The sequence below is a fragment of the Manis javanica genome, chromosome 10 (assembly GCF_040802235.1).
Source record: "Manis javanica isolate MJ-LG chromosome 10, MJ_LKY, whole genome shotgun sequence".
NCBI lineage: Eukaryota > Metazoa > Chordata > Mammalia > Pholidota > Manidae > Manis > Manis javanica.
The window spans coordinates 87,819,900-87,847,494 of NC_133165.1; the positions used below are offsets into that span (position 1 = coordinate 87,819,900).

A 27,595-nucleotide genomic window follows, 5' to 3' on the forward strand; every position below is an offset into this window, starting at 1 on the left:
AGACGAGCTCTGAGGTAGAGAGGCCTTGTGAGCGGGCGCCCCCAGGCCGACGGAGGAAGACAAGGACCTGGAGAAGGGGGACCACAGCCTCGGTCCCAACGCTCTTGATGACGAGGGTGATGGAGTAACAGCTTCTGCGGCATCTTGGTGCAGCGCACTTAACTTTTCAGAGACCTTTGTTTTTACTATCCTTCTCTTACTGCAATAAGCCCATGGGAGTCTTAAGAGAACACATTGTTTATTCCATTTTACAAACAGGAAAACTGAACTCGAGTGTAAATGACTTAGCAAATGTCAACCAACAAGTTAGCAGTAAAGCCAAAGCCTAGAATCCAGATTTCTGGCTCATACCCTGGGTCTCATTCCACAGATAGAGTGCATCAATAACTACCTCACGCTAGAACTTCAACCCAACTTTGTCCCAGACCTTCAACATAACCTTCCTGATTTTATTTTTAATTTTGACCCTGTACCCTCTCCAAAGAAATCTCTGAGCTAGACTTCTTTTGGGGATCTTTGTTGACTTTGACCCCTCCCTCCTTCCCTGCCCAGTGGTTCAACCCATTCCTGGTGATATGGTCAGCCTGTCCCATTCCCAGGACCACCAGGTCTCTCTGCACAAACCTCCTTACTCCTCCTCTAATTGGTCCCAAGCCAAACAGCTCTAGGCACTTAGTGGGAAGGCCTAAATACTATTCAAATAAGAGAAGAATGACACTGAAGAGGAGGTGGTTGAAACCCAGTTTATTAGACCAGAGGCATGCGTCATCCACAGCCCTGCCTTGCTATTCCCTAACTGGTGCACACCCCTTGGACTGGCTTCTTTTTCCCTCCGGAGAGGTCAAATCTCTAAGGAACTCCTAGGAACCAAGAGTTCCCAAAGATGCTAAGCGTCACTCTCCAGCTCCAGGCCAATGCACAGGTGACCTGCCACAGGTTCTATTCTGGGGTTGGAGACCAAGAGGCAGCTGGGCAGACCCGGGAAGGGTCAGGGCTTGAGCTGGCCTGAGAAGAGTGCCTGGTGGAGGGGGCGCAGCAGATCCTCTACCTCACTCTTTTCTCACTAAGGTAGGAAGGGAGGGACAGAACAGCAGAGCTTTCAACTTCCCCTCTCTGCCTCTCTTTCCTCCCACTACCAAATAGTACCTCACCAGAAAATATAAGTGGTGGGCTTGGGTATCAGGTGAGGGAAGGGGACTGGGCACCCAGAAGAGGGGGAAAGCCACAGACTCAGGACCTCACCTTCTGCCTGTCAACACCCCACTTCTCCAAGTGCAAAAGTCACCAATCCATAGCTCCATCTGTCTCTGACATCCTGGGCTTAATGTGAAGAACAGATCTCCATCCCCTGGGTAGGGGTTCTTTCGGTAGCAACCCCTTCCCTAAGGAGGCCACAGTGAACCAGGCAATGAGCACTGGGGTAGGCTGGAGCAGGGAAGGGAATGTTAAGGCTACAGGGAGGGCAGAAGGTGCCCAGGTTGGAGAAAGAGGGTGAGGCCAGTAAGAGGCAGAGCTTGTGATTCACAGCTTCCTTTATGTCGCCACCGAGACAGTGCGAAGGTTACAATGCGCGTGTCGTCTCCTTGTGCTTCTCAGAGGGATGTGTGTACACAGTACAGACACCAGGGGAGAGAGTCCAATTCTTTATACAGGCGAAGGCATTCAGAGATCGGGGGGAAGGCAGAAACACAGAAAGGGGAACTTGGGGTGCAAGGATGGTTCTTAGAGACAAGAGGGAATGGGGTAGAGATGGACAGAGTTAGGGGAAAGTATATACAGAGATATAGCAATATAGAGTCTGTATCATATAGAAATAGAAAATGCAGATGAGGCTGTTGAGAGAAGCAAATGAAGTTGGGTAAGAGGACTTGGGAGAGTTCCATAAGAAAATTTATGGATGTGGCCCTCTACAGGGGACCCTGGGAGAAGGACCAGTGAGGTTAGGCACCAGTGCCCCTCTCCCTGAGCTGGAAGTCAACCCACTGGATCTTTGATGGGATGGTAGAGGAGGACTGCCTCTTGGGATTTCTCTCCAGTAGTTCTAGGGTGGGGGGTGGACTTGTAGGTGTCTGGAGGTGGCCTACAGCACCAGGGCCAGGTCTTGTCCCCATCTCCACTTCTTCAAGGGATCCCCCACCCCCACCTCCCTAGACACTGCACTTGGTGTGTAGGGAGAGATAGGTTCTTAGTTCCTACCTGGAAACTTGGGACTGGGGGGAGTCACTGGGCCAGAGGGTTTCTTAAGGCTGGGGAAGCCCCTCCCCCAACTAACCCTCCCCTTGAAGGTACATTCTCTGATTTGGGGCCAAATTCCAAGCCCTGAAGATCTCCTCCATGCCCCGCTGAGGGGGGCTTTGATGACTGGTGACAACAGAATGTAGGCGGACACTCAGATGACAGACAGCCAGACAGACAGAATTCAGGCCGGGAGCTGGGGGAGGCAGCATGGAGCAGACAGGGGCAGCCTGAGGTCACTTGCCCCATTCTCTCTTTTTAATTTTTTTTAGATTAGTTTTGTTAAAAATAAAAAGAGGGACAGAGGCGGGGAGAAGACTCTATGGTAAGACACCTTCCTCACCACAGACAAGAGGAAGGGACTGCCCGGGAGTGGGGGGCTGCCTTGGGAGGGGGGAGTAAGCCACCCAGATGTTGGGGGGGCAGCTGGGCCCCTTGCACTCCTAGCCCTCCCCATCTTGGCCTTTGGTACAGTGGCCTGCGGAGCTCAGCAGGTAAAGTCCTCGAAAGTGCCTCGGGCCGGATGGTGAGGTAGGATGTTGGCAGCGTACGTCATCCCAGCAGGATGGCCCCGGAGGCTCTCACACGGGTTCTGAGGAGATGGCACGGGACGGGACTGGTTACTGGAAGGGCCACAGGTGGCGCTGGGGTGTGGGGAAGGCAAAGAAGGAAAGGCAGCAAGGGGGGTGGCCCTGGGGTGGCGGGGGAGGGGGCGGGGCCGGAGGGTGCCCCTCTCTCGCTCCCTCACATGTCTTTTGACGTCATCCAGGCTGAGGGCCACGCCTTTGTCCGCGCTGCTCCTTTTGGCCTCCTTCTGGCACTTCCCTCGTCTGCACAGTTTGTGCTTAATGACCTGGGCCGGAGGTGGGGCGGTAAGTGGGTGGCCCAGCTGGAACCCCGCCCCCCGGGGCCCACCCCGGCGCCGCGCCCCCGCTCAGCTCACCTCGTAGGCGTAGTCAAAGAGCTCCAGCACCGTGAGGATGCTGGCCCCGATGAACAGCCCCATCTGGCCCCCAATGTCACCTGCAGGGGGGCACAGCAAGGTCAGTGGGATCAGGACACCGTGGGAGCGGCGGAGCTCCCTGGGACAGGGGCAGGCAAGTCCTATTTGCGAAAGAATGGACAGCCTTGGTACAGAAGGAGCACAAAATGATTCTGGAGGGTTTTTGTTTTCTTCTTCTTCTCTATGCTTTCGTGCATTTCTCTACTTTTCTAAAATGAATAGGTAATTATTTGGAAAAAAATAATTGCTTACAAAATGTCCCAACACTCTTATTCTCTGGGCAGATTTTCAAGGGCATATGAAATAAGTCCTGCTTTCATGCCCACCGGCCTGTCTCTACCACTTTGCCCTAATAAAGGACTCATCCCCCTCCCCACCAACATACAGAGACAACAGAGTTTGGGGAAAGGCCCTGGGGGGCTGGCAGGGAAGGAAGAGCTCATAGGAGAGGTGAGCAGCCTGCACTGGGTAGTAGGGTGTCGCACCATGCCCATGGCATGGGAAAAGGACAGATGCCATCAGCAGCTCACCCAGGAGCCCTGCAATCTCATAGGCCTTCTTCTGCTCAATGGTCTCATAGTTGAGGACTTCAAAGAATATGTCCAGCACCAGGATGTTCTCCCTGCAAAGGGGTTGGGGGAGGAGACCTAGGTTCAAGTCACATCTCTGTCCCTTACTAGCTAGGTGACCTGCGCGAGTTATCCTCTCTGAGTCTCAGACTGCGTATCCATAAAATGAGATGCTGATGGGGATATCTGCCTTTTAGGATTGTTCTGAGGCTTAAATGTGATGGCATATATGAAAAGACACTGCACCCTGGCAAATGTGAGATGATCCCAGTCACAACAGAGAGGACGAAGACAGAGGATGAAACAATGAGGAAAGAGAAAGAGGGAATTCCCGTGCTTGTTCCAGCTTGCTCTTCCCTCTGTGCCCAGCCCAGACTCTTTGGTTGCCTTCCCCATGTTCTCTCAACTTCCTCCTGTCTGCTGCCCGCCCCTACCAAAGCCCGCTCACACCCACCCTTGACAGTCAGAGCCCTTACCCTATGTACTGCTCAGATTTATTGAACTTCTTGGCCAGGTACTTGGCTGATGCTTTGCTGGGGATCTTGACCATGGACAGCTCCTTGCCATAGCGGGTCAGGTTGCAGGGCATTTCACACACACAGTACTCCTGGTCCTTCTCCACCAGGAAGTCTGCACCCAGCCAGGTGAGAGGTGCCAGTTGAGTGGTGCCCTTCTGCCAGCACCTTCCCAACATGCACATCCTGGCCCTATCCAAAGGGCCTCTGGGCCCCTTCTCTTTCTCTGACTTTTCACCCCAGGTCTGTGCCCACCCTGTGCTGATCCTCACCCAGCGTCCCCACGGATATTTTTTAATCCTATATTTCATCTCCTCAGGGCCCTTGAGGGTCAACCAGCTGATGCGCTGATGAGAGAGGGTGAGGGCCTCTCCCTGGTGACCCCGGTTCATTTTCTATAAGGGCCTCCAGAGATGCTCTTCCCAGCCTTGCTCAAGTCAGACACAGGAGGCTTCAGGTGAAGCCTGATCCAGGAGTTATTTGAAGCTTCTGGGAACTTGGTCTGAAACCCCTATGTAGGGGCTGGCAGCACCTCCTTCCCTTCCCCCAGACTTCCACAGGACAGGGGCGCTCACCCAGAGCAGGATCCGCACACTCCTTGTACTGCTCTGGAGTGCAGTACGGGGCATCCCCTACAGAGGAGAAAACACAGGGGTGTGGAATGGAGATTAAAGGGGTCCTGTGATGGTGGTGGTACTAAAGGCCTAGAAGATGGAAGCTGGTAGAGGATGAGCAGGACTAGACAACTCCCAGTCTGTCCCAGAGGTGACCACCCCACAGTCCATCCCTCCTGGACACTTCCCACCTACCCCTATGGATGAGATTGAGCCAGGAACTGGAGGCAGAGAACCAGAGCCATATGGGTATGGAATAGGGCTGGAACAGGGGTGGGGAGAAGCCAGCAGGTCTTGCTTCCATGGTGACAGAAGGTTGATATGCATGGGGAGCTGGTGAGGGGCAGAGCAGGCTGAGGGGTCCCAGGACTGTGTTTGGGGCTCTGGGACCTGACCTGGCATGTGCACCATGCGGCAGTTACAGTTCTCCACCAGGTAGCGTGTCTCACAGTCAATGCGGCAGGCGGTAATGCTGTAGGAGTCGAAGAAATCCAAGTCCATGGTAACAGCTTTGCAGGTACCCCATGGTGGGGGCAGGTAGATGAGCTGCTGGGAGAGCAGGAGAGCTGGGAGGGTGTGGAGACTTCTCCCCAAGTCACCGTGATGGACTTCTCTGGCAAGACATAGACCCCAGGAGTCCTGCCCCCTCTCCCTCCACAGCCTCTGAGGGTCTCTGAGTTTACAGAGCATTCCCATTCATTAGGTTACTCATGCTTCCAACTGGTCAGATTGCAACCCAGGCCTTAGCTCACCTGCCCTTCCTGTTATTGATTACCCACCACTCCATCCTGACTCTTCAACACCCCACCCCAGACCGGCCTTTGGTAGCCCTCTCACCCGCTGCTCCTGGCAGGCCACAAAGGTCTGGAACCCTGGGGCCACACCAAAGCCCAGCTGGTCAATGAAGGGAGGTTCGTCCTGACTATGGATCTGCACTTTGATGCCGGCTTCGAAGGACGTCTCATCTATGAGAATGGGGAGGAGATGGTGGTTGGGAAGACTTCTGACTCCCTGACCTCCTTCTAAGCTGGCTTCCTACCTCTCCTGGGAATAAGCGCAGCATATGCTATGCTTAGCCGCACAGATGGGAGCAGGGGAGTCTATGGTGCCCTCGCCCATGCCCAGCCTCCTTGGGTTTGCCAGCCCCTTGCTGCCCTTATGGCTCCTGCATCCTGCACTCTTCGTACCTGGCTCCAGTTATACATCTTGGTGTTCAAAATATTTCTCACTGTCTTAGATGCTCTCCATTTCTTGCCCTCCTTTTCTCCCATCTCCCCATGTCTCTCAGCCCCAAGGCCCCCGAGACCAGGCACCAGCCCAAGAAGAGAAGGAGTTACTTATAGAGTGAGTGGCAGCCACTGATGGAGAGGTATGGCTGGTCACCTTGGAGAGTAACTGAGCCAGGAAGGGGGAGCCCGAGAATCGTGAGTGTGGTAGGCAGGTCGAATCAGAGATGGAGCTGGTGATGCTGGGAGGAAGGTAGGAGAGCCCAAGCCCTGCCTCAGGTCCCACAGTAGAGCTTGGGAGACCCCTAGCAAAGGCTGAGGCCCAAGGCTGTGGGGAGGGGGCCCTGGGAGACGTGACATACCGGTCTCCCCCCATACAGGCAGGTACTCATCCTGCTGGATGTCCAGCATGATCTCCAGCCCATTGCCTGTCCCACCCTTCATGGTCTTCAGCCGCGGACGCCCATCTCGGCCCGAGTTGAACGTGTAACACTTTCCGTACCGTGTGAAGACCTGGTGGGGACAGAGTGGAGAGCCTGAGAGTTCTGCCAATGCCCTGACACACCAAGGGCTGTCCCCAGGCCGCCCAGCTGCCAGAAGCTAGACACCCTACAGAAATGACTGTTCCTATGCGCCCCATTCTACCTCCTCCTTCCCACCCATTCTCAGCTCCTCTCTGTCCTGGAGAGCTAAGCTGCCTGTGCCCCTTGGCCACCTAGATGGGCTTCAGGTTGCATCTGGCCAATGGGACGAAGCAGTAAGAGATCAGAGGGCAGAAGGAGGGAGAGATCAGGGTATTTCTCCTCACCACCCCAACCTGTCTGAGTGCTTCGGCAGTGGCTTAGGGGCCCTGTGATTACAGATCCTGCCGGAGGGCTTCCTCCATAGCACCCTTGCCTCCTTGTGCCCCTTCAGCCTGTATGTGACAACTTCCCACTACTGGTAGGTGCCTTCACACCCCTCATTGGTTACTTTAACTCTGTCCAGAACTCTGTCAACAGTCCCTTTGTTAAGGACTTTTCCATTAAACTGAGTGGCAATCTCTTTCCTGCTGGGACCTTGACATACACACCTCTGTCACCAGAAACCCATCACTGCCACTGGGCCTCCGGCAGGCCAGGAGCTGTTGCCTGGTCCCTCCTTGGGACCTCTCCTCAGGCTCACTCTCCCAGGGCCCTCTGAGTCACAGGTTCTCTTCTTCTGGATTTCACCTCAGGCATCTAAAATCCTGCTCTCCCCAAGACCTTCCCCCAAACCAAGCTCAGCTTTGTCATTTCCTCCAGCCAGTAGCCCCTCAGGTTCATCATTGTCCCATTACACCAGAACCTGAAAGCAGATACAGTTGCTGCACCCAGCGCCGCATTGCCCAAGCAACAGCACCTCTTCCCCAGATCTGGTACCGAGAGTGGGGCCGTGGCCCGTTGGCGGTGCTTGTGCAGAGCTGTGAGGGCCTCACGGTGCCCTCTGCCCTGGGCAGTCTCCCCACTCAGAGCCCCAGAGCAGCCCTCATCCACAGAGACGAGTGAACCAGTCCTTTACGGCCCCTTCCCTGCAGCCTCCCTGTGTGGTTGAGTGTGGTTTTACCACAGCTGGATGGTGATGAAGTTCATCAAGTGAGCCAGAAAGCGAGCACAGACACAGCCCAGGAAAGATGGGCAGTGTCAGGCCAGACTGAGCAGCCGGGGAAGTGGGGGTTAGTAGGAAACAAAGTCCTTGCCCCCTTCCCCCATCCTAGAACACCTCCTCCTACCCTTCCAGGAAAGAAAACATGTGCTCGCCCCCATTTAGTGGGTGAGTTAGAGAGGACACTCCGACTCCTAATCCTCCAGCCCCACTTCCAGGTTTTGTGGCATTCAACCACAGGCTCCAGGCTGGACACATCCGTGCCTACCCTCCATCTGGGGATGTGAGGGACTCTGGGCGTCCCGGGCCCACTGGGAGCTCCAGCCTGGCACAGGCTCAGAGGGCTGGGCTCCGGATCGGTGGGCAGCTGCTGCCACCTAGTGGTTCTGTATGAGAAGTGTCTGCTCTACACTTGGGTCCAGAGGAAGCCAGGTTGACCCCTTACTTTCTTGCTTGTTCTTCTATCTCCTGGCTTGTCTGAGGCCCAGTGGCCAAAACCGCCAGATCCATGTCTGTCTGAAGTCGGCCATACTGCACTGATGACACCCACCTGCTCTTGCACTATGGAGGAGGTGGGGGACTGAGGGATTGGTTTGTGGGAAGGGAAGGCCTGTCATCTGGCAATTGGAGGTGGCAGGAGGGGAATCAGGGCAGACGGGCCTGGAAGCTGAACTGGGAGGAGGGTAGGGAGCCACTTGGTCCCTCAGCAGGGAAGGCTCTAGACTGGAGTGGGAGGGCAAGCAGGAAACCAGCTCTCCCAGTGAGGACTTCCCCAGGGAAGAGGGCCCCTGGGCACTTAGAGCTTGGCCAGGGGTAGGGGTGGAGGGAAGGTAGAGAGGATTTAGAGGAGGCTTGTTATTCTCCCTCAGACACATACACATTGTAGGAAGAGCACAGGAAGACAAAGTGAGGATGCAATGAGATTCCCACCATGGGAGCTGCTGACAAGGGGCATGGGGGTGGGGGGGAGGCAGGGGTTGTCCCCACCCCTCTGTCTCCCATCCACAGCTTCTGCACCTCCAAACACCAGGTGGCACCTGCCCCAGTTCCAGTCCAGGGTTGATAGTCAAAATTATTAAGGCCAGGCATAGGTACCCACCATCACATCAAAGATTGACCTCAGAGATGCAGTAAGGTCTTGAGCCCTGCTGGGTCACTGGGAGACCTGGGGAAGGGCTGGAGACGCTGGAGGATATTCAGGGAGACACCAGGGGCCTCAGGGCAGCAACTAACTACCAGCTAGCATGCATGTATATCAAGATTCTAACAGGAAGAGGAGTCTTGGCACAGACCAGGGAATAGCGGCCCGGCTCTGACCCTCAGGATCCTGGATGCAATCTGGCCAGCTCTCTCGGAAGCTTGGTCTCCACAGAGGAAGTAGGCAAGGGACAGTCAGGTGAGCCATGGCAGACACCCTTGGGGTGTGCCAGGCATGGGCCCCCACTCACCACCGAGAAGTTGTGAGGGCCACAGGGCCCCCCGCAGTAGGAGCAATAAAGCAGCATGTCCTCCAGCCGGTGGCAGGAGCGATTGTAGAAGCGGTGCAGGTTAAAGGGCTCTCCAGAGAAGGCCTCAGGCCCTGGTGGGGCGAGGGGCACCCCGGGGTCATCACTCTCATCCAGCCCCAGCATGGGGGCCAGGTAGAGCAAGTCAGGATAGCTGAGCTGGGACAGCCGCACGACGTTGGTGTTGCAGAGGGTGACTGCCGGGAAGGCCAACTCTGTGGTGGCCACCTCATCTAGCAGAGTCGAATGTGGGTAGCTGAGGTAATAGGCAACACGGTCCCCTACCTGGCAAAGGAAGGCGCCCAGTGCCAGGACAAAGGCCACTGCCCACAGGGCCTGCCGCGGCCCTGGGCCCCCCTCCACAAAGACGTGGCTGGCGCCATGGAGGGTGCAGCTGTTGGCAAAGGCCACCAAATCCGTGGGTGAGTCCCCCTGTCTGGCCTCCTTCCTCATTGCCTCCTTCTCCTTCTCTTCTTCTTCTGATTCTGAGTTGTCCCGTTGCTCCTGGTGGTGGGGACCCCAAACATCTCCCAAGGGCCCTGAGGCCTCCTCCCCAGAGGAAAGTGACACAGAACAGAAGATCTGGATGGGCATCTTCTCCAGGGGCTTCCTGGCACCAGGTGGATTGGCAGAAGGGAGAAGGAGGTGTGATCCCAGGCAGGGGCCAGCGGGGCCAGCTACCCAGCCCTTCTGCCAGGTCTCGGCCACCTGGCTGTCTGTCTGTCCTCTCAGGGCCTCAGAGCCAGTGTGGCTGAGGTGGGGCGGGGCGAGGAGTGGAGGACCAGCCTCCCTGCCAGGGAGGGCGGGTGTCTACACTGATGAATAATTGATGGCAGTGGGAAAGGGAGGCTGATGGAGAGGAGGGGGGCCAGAGCCCCTTTCCTGCCACCAGCTCCAGCAGGGCAGAGAGGATTGAAGACAGAGTGGAAACCCTGGGAAAACCCAGGGTCTCCAGGTGAGATGGGACCTAGCAGAGCCCTCTGCTGCCACTTCAGCCAGCAGCAGTGCCTGACCCTCCCCCAGGACACACACACTCAAGTTCCCAGCATCCGCTGGCCTCAGCACATCGTCAGCCTTCCCAGTCCGATTCTGGGTCCTCTTCCTCATTCTTACCTGAGCCAGTCATTCCTCCATACCTGAGCCCCCACATCCTCTCAGCACTCTCTCAGACTTCAAATTCCTCTGTGATTCCCCCAGTGCATAAATCCCCCCACCCCCAATCATTTCATGGACCCCCAAATTCTCCCAATATACCCCTAGACCCCAGGTCTCTCTAATTAGTCCCTTGATCTTTAGTTCCCTCCCAATCACTATCCTGACTCCAATTTACTCTGAACCCTTAAGTCCCCTGCAATCACTCCCTTGACCTCCAATTTCCGTCCAGCCAGTCTGTGGCCCCATTTATGCTCTTCTCAGTCCCTGACCTATATCCTCCTTAAGTCAGCACCATCCCCCATGCTGAGCGGTGGCGGGGTCACTTTCCCTTCCTCCACTCCCTTCTGTGGCTTGGGGGGTGGCCCAGGTTCCATTAGCAAAGGTCTCTCACTGACCACAGACTCATTTAAGGCCAGTTCCTGGCACTGGAGGGAGGGACCGGTTTCTTGCTGCTGAAAAGCTTCCTGGCAGATGACCACTGTCCAGCCCAGCCCAGCTTTCCCACCCCCTAACAGTCAGGAGAGGAATTCGAGGAATTCTCTTTTTGTGGGTGGAAGAGCGGAGATCAGAACAAAGACAGAGTCCTGGGTCAGGTGGAAAGTACTGGGAACCAACTTGGGGTGCCCCCACCAAGCCCTCAGCCTCACAGACGCCCAGGTTGTCATTCCCTGCCCCCAGGCTCCTGGCCCTCTGCGCTCTGATTAGTCAGGGCCACAAGTTGAGGAATTTGAGCCACCAGCCAAGTCTCTAGGGCCTAGAAGGTGACCTGAAGGGAGAAGGGGAAGGGAGGGAGGGAGGTGAGGCATATTAACCCTTCCTCTGCAGGGCCAGAAGAGGAGCAATAGGGTCAGACAAGTCTCCTAGGGCCTTCCCATTCCTTAAGCACCACACAACCCTAAGCCCCACTCCCCTCTTTCTCTCCCTCCCTCCCAGCTCCACCCATCTTCCTTTTACCCTGCTTGCAGAGACCCTGCAGCGTGTTGGGGATGGGAGGCAGGGTGCCAGATTCCCGCAGAACTGATTGACATGGGACCTTTGGCCTCAGTTTTGCTGCCAGGAACACAGAGGCCCCAGGAGAAGAGCTGCCTTTGAGATCTGGCCGCTGTCCATCCTTACACCACTGCCCTCAGACTGGCCTCCTCTTTTGCCTAAAGAACGGCTTTCCAACTGCTCACCCTGACTCCTCATCTCTGTCTAATCCCGCAGTTTCTCCCCACCTTATGTAAAATTCTGACCATTCTGATTAAAGACCCTCTTTCATTCCCCAAGGCCTTTTGGTAAAATCCCGCTCCCCTTAGGAAAACCTACAAGGCCTCTGCAATTTACCTCCCAGCCTCCCCTCCCCGCCTCTCCACCCCAATTCAGTGTCTAGCCATCATGCCCTTATCCCACTCCACAGACACACGAGTTTCATCCACAGCTCCATGCCATCTCGAGAGTTTCTACTCATCTTTCAAGGCCCTACTCACACGTTGCCTCCTCCAAGAAGTGTTCCCTGAGTGCACAGGGCATAGTTAGTGTCTATGCAAGGAACAGCCTAAAGGGTCCAGTTCTGCTCAAGGCCCAGCCAGTGGCTCCTTGAGGAAGGGGCTGTGAGAATGAAAAGCAGAACTCGGGGACCATGTGGAAAAACAGGAACTAAGAAAGACCAGGAACACCCAGGGCAACCAGAAAGAAGTCCCTCCAGAGACAAGGAGAGAGAGAGACCCCACCTTCAGCTCTTATCCTCAGGCATCTCCTGTGTGAATTCATGGGTTCCTTTTCTGTTTCCTGTCCCATGTTCATTTTTTTCCTGCCTACCAGACCTCAGTTCTGAGGGCTTTGCATGTTCTCAGGAGGTGTTTCTGAGGTGGGTTCCAGACGTATGGTGGGGGTGGGGCCAGCCTAGATTGAGGCTTGGGTGGGGGCGGCTGCAGCTGCCCATGCACTCCACACCCACTAGAGGGCACTGTTCCCCTCCTTCAGACTTCCTGGAAGAGGAAGTAGATTGGGCTTCCCAAAGGAGGAAACTAAGGCAGGGGTCCATTCTAGTCTGGGGCCTCACTAGGGAGAAGGGCATGTGCGTGCACACACACGCGCACACACACACACACAAACCCCAACTGCACTTCCTCTCTCAGTGTCAAGCAGCACACACAGACCCCTAAGCATACACAGTCCAGAAGTGCCCAACCACACACACATGCAGAACAACACAATTCTGAACTCTCTGTCCCAGGATGCTCCCTTTCCCCATGTCACTCCCTACCCAGTACCTCTCTGAAGCTGAATGTGACAATTCAGGGGTTTCTGACTTTCTCTCCATCTCTTTCTGGACTCTAACCACCCCTCACATCTGTGGAATGCTTCATGTTTCTCAATTGATATCCCATGGGATCCTTATATAGCCCAGCAAAATATGCGGGTTTGAGTAACCACCCCCATTTGACCAATGAGGAAACTGAGGCACGTGACCTGTTCAAGTCTCATGGAGAGCAAGTAGTAGGCTTCAGACTAGATTAGCTCATCTCTCCAAATCCCTTCCTTCTTCTTCATTCATTCATTTACTCATCAAATATTTACTGAGTGTCTATGTGCTGGGGACACACGAAGAACAGATGAAGGTCCAGGATCCTGGCTTCATGGAGCTTACTGTCTAACAGGGGAGAAAGACAAAAATTTTTAAACATCGCAAAAATTAATGTTTAATTACAAAGTATGATAAGTACTTTGAAAAAAAGTATATGGATTTATGGGGGTGAATGACAGAGAGATCTGGCCCAGACTGGGGAATCAAGGAGGGTTTGGCTTTGGAAGTGCTATTTGAATTGCCATCTAAAGAATAGGAAGGAGTATTTAAGAAAAGGTCTGTACTGGGGAGGGAGTGTAATTCAATGAACAGAGTCAGTGCAAAGGTCCCAAAGGGACAGAGCTAAGAGAATGAGGTTGCTGGAGAGCAGGATAAGAACAGGCTGAAGAAGCAGGCAGGACCCAGACTCCTCAGGGCCTTGAAGGCCACAGTAAGGGTTCTTGTCCAAGGACAGTGGGAGGCTCCTAAGTGGAGGATTTTAAGTGATCATAGCAGTGTTTTGAAGAGACCATTCTGGAAGATTCCAAGTGGCTGCTGGAAGACCTCTTACGAAGCCATTGCAATAGTTCTAGGTGAGACATGGGCTGGTGTGGTGGCCTAGTACAGGATCATACAGTGGAGGTGTTTAAGAGGCAATACTGGCAGATCCTGTTAAGGGAGGTGAAGGAGATGGAGCATCACGGATGATTCCTGGTTTTCACAGTGGGTGAATGGGGTGGGGGCTCACTGGTTCAGGAACACAAGTAAAGGACTAGCTCAGGAGGTAAGATGATGAATTTGGCTTGCTACATACTGGTTTTTTTGAACCCTGGGGATATCCAATGGTGATGTTAAGTGGGAAATTGGCCATTGGGGCTGATGCTGAGAGAGCTGGGCTGAGACATACACTGGCAGTTGTTGAAGAGTAGATAGTAATTGAAGTCACAAGTGAAGATAAGACTGCCCAAGAATAGAATATAATGTAAAAAAACAAAAACAAAAAAAGAAAGATGAAAGGCCTGATTTAGCAGTATCCACTACAGCTACACAGAATCCTAACCTATGACTTAACCATAGCTCCTTGTCAAAAGACCCAAGAGAAATGAGTGCACATGTCAACCGGAAGACGTGAACTAGAATGTTCATGTAATTTTATTTATAATAGCCCCAAACTAGCAAGAACCCAAATGTCTAGCAAGAGAATGGATAAAACATGGTATATTTATGTCCTGAGATATTACCCAGCATTGAAGAACTAACTACTGCTACACACAATGAGACTGAATCTGAATCTCACAGACATAATCATGAGTAAAAGAAGACAGACACAAAAGTGTGTAGACTATATTGAGGATACATATACTCTAGGAAATTCAAGAACAAGTAAAATTTATCTATACTGACATAAGTCAGAATAATGGTAAAATCTTATGCAGTAGTACTGACTAAAAAAGGGCCTGAGGGAACTTTCTGGAGTGCTGGAAATGTTTTACACTTTCATACCAATGTAAATACACATGTAAATACTAACGTAATCTGTAAAATATTACATTGTAAGGTATGCCAACATAAAAATACACTGATGAAAAATTCATCAAGTTGTACCATTAAATTGTAATGTCATAATTAAATAGAGGAGGAAAGCTTGGAATTTAGACTTGAGTAGGCCCAACATTCAATGGTCAAGTAGAGGAAAATTAACTGGCAAAAAGACAAAGGAGTGGCTACATAAAGGAGAAAAATCCAGAGAGTATGGTTGTCAGGAAAGAGACTAGTTCGAAAGAAAGGTGGTGGTCAACCGTTTTGAATATTTTTGAGAAGTTCAAGGATAAAAAATGCTTGCGGGATTTGGACGCATGGAGAGCATTGGTGGCCTTAGGTAGGACCATTCTGGAGTGCTGGGGGCGGGGGAAGAAGGCAGCCTAGCGTGGATCTGAGAGCGGGTTAGAGATGAGAAAATGAAGACAGTGGAATGTATATATCTCTTCTAAGAATTTTGTCTGTGAAAGGAAGTAGAGACATATTGTGGGAGCTGGAAGGGGCTGTGGAGTTGACAGACATTTGTTTCTTTTCTTTGTTTTTTTATCTTAACCCGAAGCCTGATACATAGTAAGTGCTCAATAAATGTTAGCTGCTATTATAAGTTATACATTTTAAGATGGGAGAATCTTAGGCATATTTCAATGCCAGTGAGAAGGTTCCACTGGAGAGAGAGAGAGACTGACTGTAAAGGAAAGAGAGCCAACTGTACAGGCTGTATGGCTTGTATGGACTCTTTAAAGTAAAATTCCTATAAAGGTAGAAGGAGATCAGATGGAAAGAATAGACTGAGACTTCCGCCTAGATAGCATGTATGCTTCCCTCTGGGGCTTGGTGCCTAGAGGAAGGGTAGATCTTGTCTGAAGCTTCCATCTTCTCTATGAAGAGGGAAGCAAGGTCATCTGCTGAGGGTGAGAGGAGGCTGGGAAAGGTAAATGAGAAGAGTAGAGAAGTTTGCACTAATCAATGGGTACAGCAAGTTGACCAGGACAACAGAGGGGTGCTGCCAAGCAGCACTGCAGGCCCATTTAAGGATGTTGATCATGAACGTAATGTGATTCCAAGCTGGCCCATTGTGTGACTTCATCTGGTAGAGGCTGGCTGCCCTGCAGCCACCCTGAGGAAAGCCAGTCAGGGGTCTATCTCAGCTTGGGACTTGGCCACATGGTGCAGTGAGAAGGCAGAGGAGCCAAAAGCCTTAGTGTACTCAACCTGAGGCTGGGATTCCTTCTCCTGTGCACCCTTTCTTTCCCTTCCTTCTTCTCCACACTGCTTCTCTACCAAGCATGGGCAGCTGTCAGCCCGGTGCAGCATCCTCCACCACACACACTACTGTTCCTACAGTCACACACAAAGAACCTGAACCTAGAATACCTGAAATCAGGGGGTCCCACTGTCATTCACTGGCTGCATGACCTCAGGAAAATCACCTAACATCTGTGAGCCTCAGTTTCCTTACCTTTCAAATGAAGATATTAACATCTTCCTGCCTCCCAGAATTATGAGGATCAAATGAGCTCAAGTAAAGGGAATATGTAAATTGCAAAGTGCGACTGATAGAGATGATTAATTTTGCTAGTGTGTACTCCGCATGCATCCAGAGGTTTGCCTGCACACAAGCTCTCTCCCACAGTCACACAGAGCTGTGTGTGCCTCCATGAACATCCACCCTCCACTCCACACCCCAGTCTATGTCCACATTCTCCCACTTTCAGACATACACGTTTGTGAGTGCACATTTGTGCTTGCACATGTGGAGCACACCTGCAGTGAGTGTCATGAGCAAGTCTGGGTTGGCTGCTGTCTGTGATCAAGGCCACTGCAGCAGTCTCTCCCCTAGGGATGCTCCCAGCTCAGCACAATGATGCCACACACCAACTAGATACACACAACCCAAAGCCACACAGCCCAACCTTGCAGGCCCCCAGGACTGTCACTCGCATCAAGGGGGCACAGGTGAGAGGGGTGAGAAAGGGTTTTCTTTCCAAGAACTCACTGGAACTCAGAAAAATCACAGCTTGCCCTCCCTCTCCCTTGGGAGTGGCCTTGAAGGGCCTGGAGTGGTGGAGTCTCTGTCTTTACAGTTTCTTAAGGGAACCTTCCCACAAGGCAAATACACAACAGTTTCATGCTCATTTTCCACTGGGAAAATGTCTGATCCATATGTTCATGCTGCATACCTAGTCTACACATAGGCCAGCGTGGACTTAGCCAGAGATCCCAGAGGCTGAAGAGCAGCTGCCCCTTGGCAAAGGATAATTTAACAATCTATTTGGCACCCCCTTTCCTCACAGGAAATTGGGCCTAGAATGGGGCCAGATGAAACTATGTACAAAGAGAAACTCCAGGGTCCAACACTCAGCCTCACCCTCCACCGGACCAGACACCTGGCACCTCTTTTCATTCTTGCCGTCTCCTTCCCGGTTTTGCCTCCCAGAATCCCCACATGGGGTTGTGAGGGGAAGGTTCTCAGCCAGATGTTGGAGTCTCCTGGAGCGGCCACCTCCAACATCGTGAGGGGAGGCTGTGCCCAGGGGCCTGGCCCAAGGCAGCCATGACCCTTGTCCTAGAGAACTGGTTTACTCATCAACTGGGGTGGGAGAGACCCCCACATGCTATAAAACTGGAGTTTCTGAATAGCTGAGCTGGGCTGGGGGAGATTGGAAGACTCCACCTACATGTCCAGGGTCCTCTTAGCCCTGGCACATTACTCCTTGCTCCAAAGCCCTGTGGCTTCCTGTAGTTCTCCTTCCTCTCAGCTCCAAGCCTCCTAGGGTACTGCCCTGAATCCCTGCAGGCAGGGACAGGATCTGTCTGTTTACCACAGCTCTCTGGCACCAGCCTGGGGCTAGCATTTAGAAGGGGCTACCTGTCACAGGGGTGGATTAAGTGGCACTTAATGCTCTCCAACCCCAGGGCCTGACCTAATATTCAGTCTCCCTCACTGTGCCCCCCAGAATTGGGACTGCTATTCAGAGACCCCACAGCAGAGCCACCCACAGCAGAGGCACCCAGCCCCTCAGCAGACCTCCCCTCTGGGCCGCCTGGGCCCACACCAGGTGCTGCAGCGGCCATACCTTTGGTTCTTCAGAGGCTGTGTCAGAGAAAGGCCCAAAGCTTAGAGGCCCTGCCTCTCCACCCCTGCACTTTTAGCTCTGCTCCCAGGGGCACTTAGTTACGACATCAATTCCCTATTACTTTAGCCAGCAGCTGGAAGATCTATTAACTTAGAGTAGCCTCCTAGCTGACAGCAGTCTGGAGAAGGGTGGAGTCAGAAATAGCAAGGGATAGGGGAGGGAGAGGGGAGAGGGGAGACCGAGTTACCCAAAGGATGTCTGCATGTATCGGTGTATGAGGGAGAGGGAGACGCCACCCCAGGGTCCTGCGGATTCCAGCAACTGGCCCTACTCCAGTGTCTTTCCTCCAATTCAGGCACTCGGAAGGAGGGAGGGACAGAGGAGGTGTTCAAGAACGGGGAGGGCAGGAGAGTGGCTCTTCCAAAGTTAGCCTCTTCATTCCAAACTCCCCCTCGCTCTGCAGCCTGTGTGTGCCCCCATGCCAGCACCTTCCACCGGGCTTCTGGCTCTGGGTGGGGTCGCCCATGGCCCACCTTCCTCTCTGCACAGCAAGCAGCCCAAGGCAGCATTTCCCTTCAAAAGCTCCTTTGCTCCCTGCCTAGCTGGAGAGAACAAACCCAGGTGTAAGGTTGGGCCCTGCCCAGGGGCTCCTGGCTGGGCTGCCATGGGGTGGGGTGGGCAGTGAGGCAAACTAGGGTATGAGGGGTGTCAGTGAAAGGACAGAGCCAGCCCTGGGGATAAGGACGCTGCTGTGCTAGTCCTGGATCTCCATGGGACCTGTCATCGCCTGGCTCTCCCTGTAGTAAGATGACCTCTCCTCCCACTTCTAGCCCCAGGATCACTCACTTACATCCACTTCTTATATCAGCATCTCACCTCTGGAGGTGCTCCAGAAGATTCCTGTCTCCTCCAGAACCTTGTGGGAATTTCTGTGCCCACCTCCCTTACTCCACCAACCCTCTGGGTGGGGGTCCTCCTCCCTACTCCATGTCCCCCAGTTTCACCCCCAACCAAGAGAGAATACTATCCCCATTCATGAGGATCCTCTGGTCCCTCGCACATTACTCCTTGCTCCAAAGCCTTGTGGCTTCCTGTAGCATCCCCTCCTCTCAGTTCCAAGCCTCCTAGGGTACTCTACTGAACTCTGGGCTCCCTGCGGGCAGGGACAGGGTCTGCCTGTTCACCACCACTCTCCGGCAGCAGCCTGGGGCTGGCACTTAGAAGGCACTGCCTGTCATGGGGGTGGACCCACTTCCATTCACTGCCCTCCCCTTCCCTCTCTTCCAGGGTCCAGAAATAAATTCCTACTTCTCTGTGCCCCAGGCAAAAGCTCTGGGTCTCAGCTGGAGGAGGAGGTGGCATAGGGCAGACGAGGCAATCATCTGCCAGCCCCCTCCTCTTGGTGCTGTTCAGCATTCCAGCCACATCGGAGCTCCCGCTGCCAGGGACAGATAAGGTGCAGCTGGAGGCTGGCACCAGCTGCCACTGTGCTTGCTCCCCAGCCCCCTCCCAGACACCGGCACACAGCTGCGCCCCTGGGCCCCCTCCATGGAACTCCTGCCTTGGCCTGGCTGGCCTCGAGGTGGGGCAGGAGAGTGGAGCCTCAGACACTGTTGCCCTGGCAACCAAGCACCCCCACCACAATGGAACAGAGGTGGCCAGGGAAGAGGGGCCCTGGTGGGGGGTGGGGGGTGGGGGATCTTTGGTTGATCTTTTGGTGCCTCAGGAGAGAGCTGGGAGGCCTCTACCCAACCAGGCTGCCATGGGGGGTACTGCTCCCACCACCCTCTGCCTCTTCTGTCCCAGTGAGTTTCAAATCAGTTTCTCTCAGACTTAGCCCAGGTTCCGCTTGTTCACTTCACTGTCCCAAGCTGACTCAGCCACAGCTGGGGGATGAACTGGGTCAAACACTCCGTGACCACCAGTCCATCCCCTGAAGTTGAACTGGATTCAGTAGTGTATCTGGGGGGAAATACTTGTTGCTGCAGATCCCCACCAGGGAAACAGGGGTCTTTGAGGGGCCAGAGTATGCCCTTCCTATGCCCCCTGACCTGTGCTCCAGGAACAGGATACTTATGGCTGGATGAGGCTGCCCTTGGAAACCCACAGAAGAGTTTACATGTGCCCAGGCACACTATATTTAAACACGTTAACCCAGGGCTTGGACCCTCCCCGACACCCTGCCCCACAGTTAAGAACCTCTGCTCTCAAGGTGGTGCTCTCAAAATATTCTCTCCTAAGTCGGACCCAATAGACAGACATGTTCTGCCAGTGCCACTTCTGTCCAGGGGCTAGATACACGCCCTGTGACCCAGTAGCGAATGGCAAGGGTGGAGAGGCAGATGTTAACCATGAGACCAAGGAGAGGAAAGGGAAGGTGGGGCATCAGGCAAGGAGTTGCAGTGCTCCTTAGGAGTGGGAGGCTGCAGACAGGTGCCAGGGCCCTCCTTCTCCACCACACGTGTGTCAGACACGACTCAACCAACCTCCCAGCAGTGCAGGAACATCCTGGTGGCAGAAGTGGAGGAGTTCCTGACATGGAAAGGGGCTGGCAGTGTGGTCAACAGGAGAGGGTAGAATGTGGGGCTGAGAGGTTTAGGTCCAGCTAGATTCAGGGTCAGGGCTCAGAAACAGAAAAAATCTGGTCTTCCCTGACGTCTTGAACCAAGATGTGGCAGTTTTGGGCCAGCAGGCTCCTAGTTCATGTATCTCTACCCCCAGCAAGAGAAAGAGCCTGGATTGCTCCAGGACTTTGTGAACCAGTCATACACCCGTCTTACTGCTTAGAATTGTCCCCTCAGATAACATGGACCAGTCACATTTCAGCATCTCCATTTCTGTGAACCAAACATGTCTTAGCATCACCACTTGGAACTTCTCTGGATGCACGGACAAATGGAGCCTCAACTGAACACTCTCTGTGGACTATGCCCCCATTTTATACCTTAGCACCTTCTCAGGTTGCCAAGCAATATGCTCTCTCACCCAACACTAAAAACCATCCAAACGAATGGATTTTTCTCTTTCTTGGTGGCCCTTCTGCTTGTGTGTTGTGTATATTGCAGAGCAGGAGGGTTCTGACTTTCACTTCCACCTTCACCTATGGTGCTACTACTGTTGGGAACATAGTTGGCAAGCCTGGGAACCCTTTAGTCTTGGGCTCTGGGGAATCCAGGACTCTCCTGTACTGAGAAAGGAAAAGAGGAAAGAAAGTGGTTCTTGCATCATTTTAAATTCCCATCAGCTTGGTCAGCAAGGAGTGTGATCATGGAATCTTTGCCTAACAGGACTAAAGAAAGGCCCATGAAATGTAAACTAATTCAATCATTGTGGAAAGCAATATGGAGGTTCCTCAAAAAACTAAAAATAGAAATACCATTTGACCCATGAATTCCACTCCTAGGAATTTACTCAAAGAATATAATTTCTCAGATTCAAAAAGACATAAGCACCCCTGTTTATTGCAGCACTATTTATAATAGCTAAAATATGGAAGCAACCTAAGTGTCCATCAGTAGATGAATGGATAATGAAGATGTGATACATATACACAATGGAATACTACTCGGCCATAAGAAAAAAACAAATTCTACAATTTGCAACAACATGGATGGAGCTGGAGGATATTATACTCAGTGAAATAAGCCAGGCAGAAAAAGGCAAATACCAAATGATTTCCCTCATTTGTGGAATATAGCCACAAAGCAAAACTGAAGGAACAAAACAGCAACAAACTCACAGACTCTAAGAAGGGACTGGTAGTTACCAAAGGGGAGAGGTGGGGGTGGATGGATGGAGAGGGAGGGAGAAGGGTATTCAGGGGCATTATGACTGGCACACATGGTGTAGGGGGGATCAGGGGGAAGACAGTGTAGCACTAAGAAGGCAAATAGTGACTCTGTGGCATCTTACTACACTGATGGACAGTGATTGCAATGGGGTATGGGAGGGACAAGATAAGAGGGGTGAATGTAGTAACATTGTTTTCTCATGTGAAACCTTTATAAGGGTGTATATCAATAATACCTTAATAAAATTAATTAATGAACTGAAAAAAAAAAGAAAGGCCCATGAAACCAGTCTGCAGAGCAAGGCTTAAAGAGATTGGAAAGTCTTGTGTAACCTCAGGAAAAAAAATAAGCATTACCATAGCTCCAGCCTTTCTACATACAAAAAAGAAAAAAAAACACAGTCCATGCTCCGATAATGCTAGAAGGAAGCGAGCAAGTAGGGGAGAAAATAGGCAGGGAGAAAAGGGAGGATTTGAGAGTGGAGAATTGGGAACAGGCATGGAGACCAAGAATGTCTAGGGGAGACTGGGTTTTCAAAGAGCAATGGCCAAAATTTGAAGTGGACACAATAACTCTAGTGTCAGCAATACTAACAAAAAGAGCACACTGCACTGGGACTTAAGGAGACTTAAGTTCTAATCCTGAATCTGTCACTAGCTAGCTATGTGAGCTTGGGCAACTCATCTACCTCTCTGTGTCTTGGTTTGTGCATTGTAAAATAGAGATTACATGGCTATTTACTCAGGGGGATTGAAGGAGCGTCTAGAAAGCATTCTGAAGAATTACAAGCATTGTCCTCTCATCTGGAGTTATTTTTCATACATGGGCTCCAGGCCCTTTGGTCCCTTTCCAGCCTCTGTCTGATTCTAACCCCTCAGGAAGCTGTATGCCCAGGATCACCTGGCACATGACCTGCCAGTCAGTTCCCCTAACCCTCCCTGGGGTGCTGGCTTTGAGGCAGCCCCAACTGTGGAGAGTGGTGTGTCTGTGGGGCATCTCCAGTTTAAGAAGCAAAAAAAGCATCCGGTTGGGCTGTGACTGTGTACCCCAGATCATCTCTCTTTCATCAGCCCTTTGCTCTGTGGCTCTTCCTGGCAAAGGGGAAACCCAACCAGATAGAGTGCATGTGTGTGCTGGGGGCAGAGTGGGGGAGAGTGGCACAGAGAAAATTACCTGTGCCACTATTTAGGAAAGCTTTCTTCCCATGTTTAACGGTGCTTCACAAACTTTAATTCAAAATATCTAGGGATCTTGTTAAAATGCAAATTCTGATTCAGTAGGTCTGGGAAGTGGGACGGCAAAGTCCTGCCAAGTTCCCAGATGATGATCCTCAGACCTAATTTCAAGTAACAGGCTGCAGGTTACCCCCTCTCCCCACTCCACCAGCTCTGACACCTGTGGCCAGAAAGGCACACTAATGGGGTCCAGGCCTTACTGGGCTCTGTGTCGTGCACTGTGGGCTCTTCTCCCTGCCATCGTGGACATAAAGCTGAGGCTTAGGTCTACATACACAGCAAATGTGCCCCTGTGCTGAACAAAGTCCCCTCCTGCCAGAAGCAGACCCCAGGGACACCCAGAGTCATCTCCCAGAGTAGCAAGCACTATGAAAGGTTAGTCTCCTCCTCTGGGGGACAGGCTTACTTAAGCCCCACACCAGGGACTCACTTACCACCTTGAAGTCTTCGGCGCTGCAGACCTCCCCCCGAAAGTGGCAGGAGAGCAACATGTCTCGAATGTCATGCCCTGCACGGTCGTAGAACTCACGCATGTTGAAGGGCTTGGGCTTGAAGCTGCGGAAGTTAGCCTTGTCCTGCAGTATCTCCAGCTGCTTTTCATCTGCCATCTGGGTGTCTGGTATCTCATATCTGGAGCCCAGGGGTGAGCAGTGCATGTATCAGCATGACTTTCAGTTCCTGCCTCTGTTGGCCTCCAGTGTCCCATATCCAATTTCACAGTCAGGGGAAAGGGTGACAGGGCAGCATCCAGCCCTGGGAATCAGGGTGGGCATAGGCACAATGGGAGAACCAGGCATGTCCAGAGGACCTGCCCTATGGGGTCTGAGAGGACAGTGATCTGCAGTGGCCAGCCAGGGGCTGGGCATCTCAGCACATGGTGGGGCAGAGATCAAGGCAGAAGCTAGGGCTTCTCCACTATAGTCTCTGCCCCCGTTTACCAAGTGAGGAAATCAAGACAAAGGAACAGGAGGGTGGGCAAAGGTCACTCCACTGAGAGTGATGATGCCTCATAGCCCAAGCTGGGTAAGGATAGAGCTGTTTTGGACTATGCTGGGATCAGAGATTGGGTGCCCTTAATTGAGTGCTCAGCAGTATCCCAATTCCTTTGCTGTGAGTGTCCAGTTTGGGGTGCTGTCAGCAGGGGAGTGCGGGCTTTATGGTGGGTTAGAGAGACAAGCACCCTAGTGGGGTGTTTAGAATGCATGCAACTCCAGGAGCCTGGCTAGGGGCTGGGGGGAACCACCCACCTGTTGTTGAGCAGGGCCAGCAGCTCCCCAGCGTGGTACAGGTCATTCTTGGAGACTTGGCTAAAGCGGAACTCGTTGAGGTTGCACAGCGTGACGGCAGGGAAGGTGAGCTGGGAGGCAGCCACCTCGTCGAGCTTCGTGACGTGGTGGTAGTGGAAGTAATACTGCACCCGCTCGGTGCACACACACAGCAGCACAGCCAGGGAGCCCAGGAAGCACAGGGCCCAGAGTGCCCGCTTCAGAGACAGCCGCTCGTAGGAGAAGATGTGGGCCAGGCCATGCAGCGTGGAGCTGCTGGCAAAGGCCTGGATGCTCACAGGCTGGACGCCACCCACCTCCTCCTCCTCAGCCTTCAGTTCCATCCTGGCCAAGGGGATCCTGGGGGAGGAGGAGTCTGTCATTGTCCTGGGATGAGAGTGCACATGGGGTTCCTCCAAATGTGTCCATCCCAGAATCCCCGTCTCCAGAGTTCGCTGCCCCTGGGGCAGATTTCCCTGGTATGCAAGCCCAGAGGTGGCTGGCAGAGGGACACACTCCCAGAAGAGGGTTTCTCCAAATGCAGGGGCTCAGGAGTTATATCAGGCCAGGAGAAAGCTCTCCTAGGGAAGCTTCCCAGGCCAGGGGAGACCCCAGATGTAGTCATCCCAGGATGAGAGGGAAGTCCCAGTGTTCCCACAGGCAGACGCAGGAATTCCCTCCAGATGTGAGGTCACTCTGGGACAGGAATGTCCACCCCATCCTGGAGAGGAAAACTCCCCAAGATGAGCAGAACCGGAGGACAGGAGCTCCGGGTCAAGGGTGTCCCCAGGACTGGGCTTTCCCCCAGATGAGCTAAACCTGAACCAGAGAGCGCCCAGGGGGTTGGGGAGGGGCCCAGTCTGAGTCCTCACCTGCGGACGTCTCCAGGTCTCTTGACGGCGCAGGCTGGATGTGTGTATGTTGGGGTTGGAGGTGGAGGGCAGCCCGAGGAGCAGGCATGGCGGGGGGTGGGGTTTTACCTATGACTGCGAGCTGTCCCCACCCCGGACGCAACCTCCCCCCACCGTCAGTCCAGCTTCTCGACGCAGCCAGATCCCTGACTCGGCCCCCGCCCCCCTCCCCAGCCACCGAGCTGCCCCAGCAGCTGGGGAAAGCGAGAGGGGAGCAAAGTCCCGGCTTCGGGGCACTGGGGAGTCCTGCAGCCAAAGGCAAGGGATCGGAGACCCACCTGAGGGGGCTTCGGGCACCCGGCAACTGGCGGCAGGTCCTGGGGCGCGGGGCCGGACGCGGGTTCAACGCCGAGCCGCGGAAGGGCTCATGGCCCGGAGCGGGAGCCGGCGGCCGCCGCGGCACGCCGCGCAGAGCCCTGCAGGGAGCGGCCCGCCCGGCCCGGCTCGACTCGGCTCTGTTCGCCCGCCCGCGCGCGCTCACTCGTTTGCTTGCCTCGGCTGGGTCCGCCCGGGCTCGGCGCGGTGCGCGGTGCGCGGTCCTCTCAGCCCCGGGATCTGCAGGGATCCATCGTCCGGCCGGGAGGCGGCAGGAGGGGAGGCGGAGGGGGAAGGGAGAGGGTGCGCGTGCGCGCCTACGAGTGTCTGCGAGGGTGTCTCAGGGCCGGTGTGCGCGCGGGGGCCCCGGACCCGGGAGCCGGACCAAGGTCTCCCCCCGCTGCCTCGCCCTCTCCTCCGGACCGCTCGCGGCGGCGCTGCCTCCCTCCGGTCCCGGAGCCGTCTCCCTGCCTGCGAGGCCCTATGGCTTGTGTGTGTGACTGTGCGGTGTGTGTGTGTGTGTGTGTGTGTGTGTGCGCGCGCGCGCGCGCGGGAGAGAGGGTGTCTGCCCCCAGCGTCCCCCTCCCCGAGCTGTCTCCTTCGGATCGATGTCCTGCTTCTTGCTGCTGCTTCCTCTGGTGGCACACACACGCGTGCACACACACATACACACGCAAGCTCCGAGTCACACTTGACTGATTCAAGCACTGGCCCGTGTGGAGACACAGACATACATGCAGACCAGAGTAGCACCAGGCCATTCACAGCCACAAACACCCCTAGATACCCACACAACCCACAGGCCTGGACCACAGGGCAGGCACTCAGTAGCTTACATGTATGCACCTGTTCTTATTCCTGCTCCCCGCCTATACCTACACACATGCACATGTGTAAACAAACACACAGCCTTGGCCATCCAAACTCCATCCCTGTAGCCTTCCGCTTGCCTTTCGGAGGCAGTGGTGCATATTTGCAGCCCCTTACTGCCAAACCGCTAAAAAAAAAAAAAAAAAAAAGAGCAGAGAGTAGGAAGGATAAATAGTCAGAGGTCAAGGGGATTTGGACAGGAGTCAAGAAACAGGGAAAAGGAAGGGAGATGGGGTTGGGAGGGTGGAGGTTCAGGGGGATGGGGATGGACAGGAGAGCAAGAGCTGGAAGGGGGAGCTTCTCAGAGATGGATCACAATTCTGGGTCATTGAGCCCAGGCCTGGGGGCTGCTCCTGTAGCTCTCACCTCTCTCCTTGTCTCTCTTCCTCCTCCTCTCTGAGAGGCCTTGGGGGGCCCTCCCTATTCAATTAACAGAGAAGGAGCAATCAAAGGAAGTTGTTAATTTGCTGATGCTCATTAGGGGCTCTTAGCACCTAGACTGTTGAGATCTGATGGTGTCAGATGACAAGGAGGTGGGTGTGGGGGACCAGAATTCTATCTCTAGCTTCTTCACTCCACTTGCAGGCTGGTGCAGCTCTGGAAGAAAGAAGGTGAGAAGTATTTTCCCAGGGCTCTAGGATAGAAGAAAGAACCTGCAATGAGAAGGGACTGGCATAGTGGAAAGAAGTTGGATGAAAAGTTGTAAGTGGTTGGGGGCAGGAGACACGTGGAAAGCCAGAGAGGGAACTGGACATCCCTAAGGAGAGTACGGGCTTAGGAGGAGCATGTGGAGGAGAGAGTGAGATCCGTTTACTAGGGGCCTGGGCGTGAAGCAGACAGAAGGAAGGGTGGAGATCCTGAGTTCTGGTCTTAGGCTGGGGAGCTGTCCAGCAGCACCAGGTGCTGGAGGGCTGCCATGTCCCTGGGTAGCCACTAGGTGGCAGCACTCTCCCAGATACTTAGAATCAACCCAAGGGGGCAGTTCGGAATGGGAATTCTGCCTGGGAGGGCCCCAAAAAAGAACCAGAGGAAGCACTGGGCAGAGTCTGATTCTTGAATTCCAAGTGTCCTCAGGCAGAGAAGAGGGCCATTTCGGAGCATCGGTAATGCCCCTAACTCCCCACCCTCGCAGACTGAGTGACACATGGAGCTTCTTCAAATGGCTGCAAATTGCTTCAGTCACCCGGGATATTACTGAGGCAGCAGCGGGGGTGGAAGGAAGGTGGTGATGAGGTGAGGTGGAGGCAGGCAGGGACTGATTGAGGCCAATGAGGAGCCTCAGGAGGAGTCTGGGGGAAGATAGGAGATGTGAATCAGGCAATCTCAGCTTCCAGAGCTGGTCCTGCTATTCCTTAGCATGGGCAGGTCTCTAGACTTCTCTGAGCTGTTTCCTCATCTGTAAGATGGGGATAATATTTGTATCACAGGAATTTCTGAGGATTACGTGGGCTAATGCATAGAAAGTGCTTAGCACATTAGTTTGTACTTAGAATATCCTTAATAAGTTGTTATTAGCATTAGTGTTTGGATCCAGTGGTAAAACCACCAGTGCAGCCAGGTCAGAGAAGAATCTCAGTGGTTCTCAACCTAGGATGCACG

The 27,595-nt window shown here is 53.6% G+C and overlaps 1 protein-coding gene across 8 annotated transcripts; it reads right to left on the reverse strand.

Annotated features, from left to right (window-relative positions):
• Window positions 1-635: 635 nt before the first annotated feature.
• On the reverse strand, window positions 636-25,774 carry ASIC1 (acid sensing ion channel subunit 1). 8 transcript variants are annotated; one of them, XM_017675290.3, is made up of 12 exons: window positions 25,090-25,774; window positions 23,883-24,260; window positions 23,070-23,265; window positions 6,525-6,675; window positions 5,774-5,901; window positions 5,332-5,485; window positions 4,898-4,954; window positions 4,284-4,437; window positions 3,769-3,860; window positions 3,179-3,258; window positions 2,984-3,088; window positions 647-2,827 (listed from the first exon to the last, which is right to left on the reverse strand). In XM_017675290.3, the coding sequence occupies exons 2-12, from the start codon at window positions 24,242-24,244 to the stop codon at window positions 2,723-2,725; spliced, it is 1,584 nt and encodes a 527-aa protein (XP_017530779.1). In that variant the 5' UTR covers window positions 24,245-24,260; window positions 25,090-25,774; the 3' UTR covers window positions 647-2,722. The 8 variants fall into 8 exon arrangements, with proteins under 8 accessions (XP_017530777.2, XP_017530778.2, XP_017530779.1 ...); XM_017675292.3 differs by having other exon boundaries at window positions 653-2,827; window positions 5,332-5,482; window positions 25,090-25,772; XM_073213541.1 differs by lacking the exons at window positions 23,070-23,265; window positions 23,883-24,260; window positions 25,090-25,774 and adding exons at window positions 18,143-18,207; window positions 18,918-19,058 and having other exon boundaries at window positions 649-2,827.
• Window positions 25,775-27,595: the final 1,821 nt, after the last annotated feature.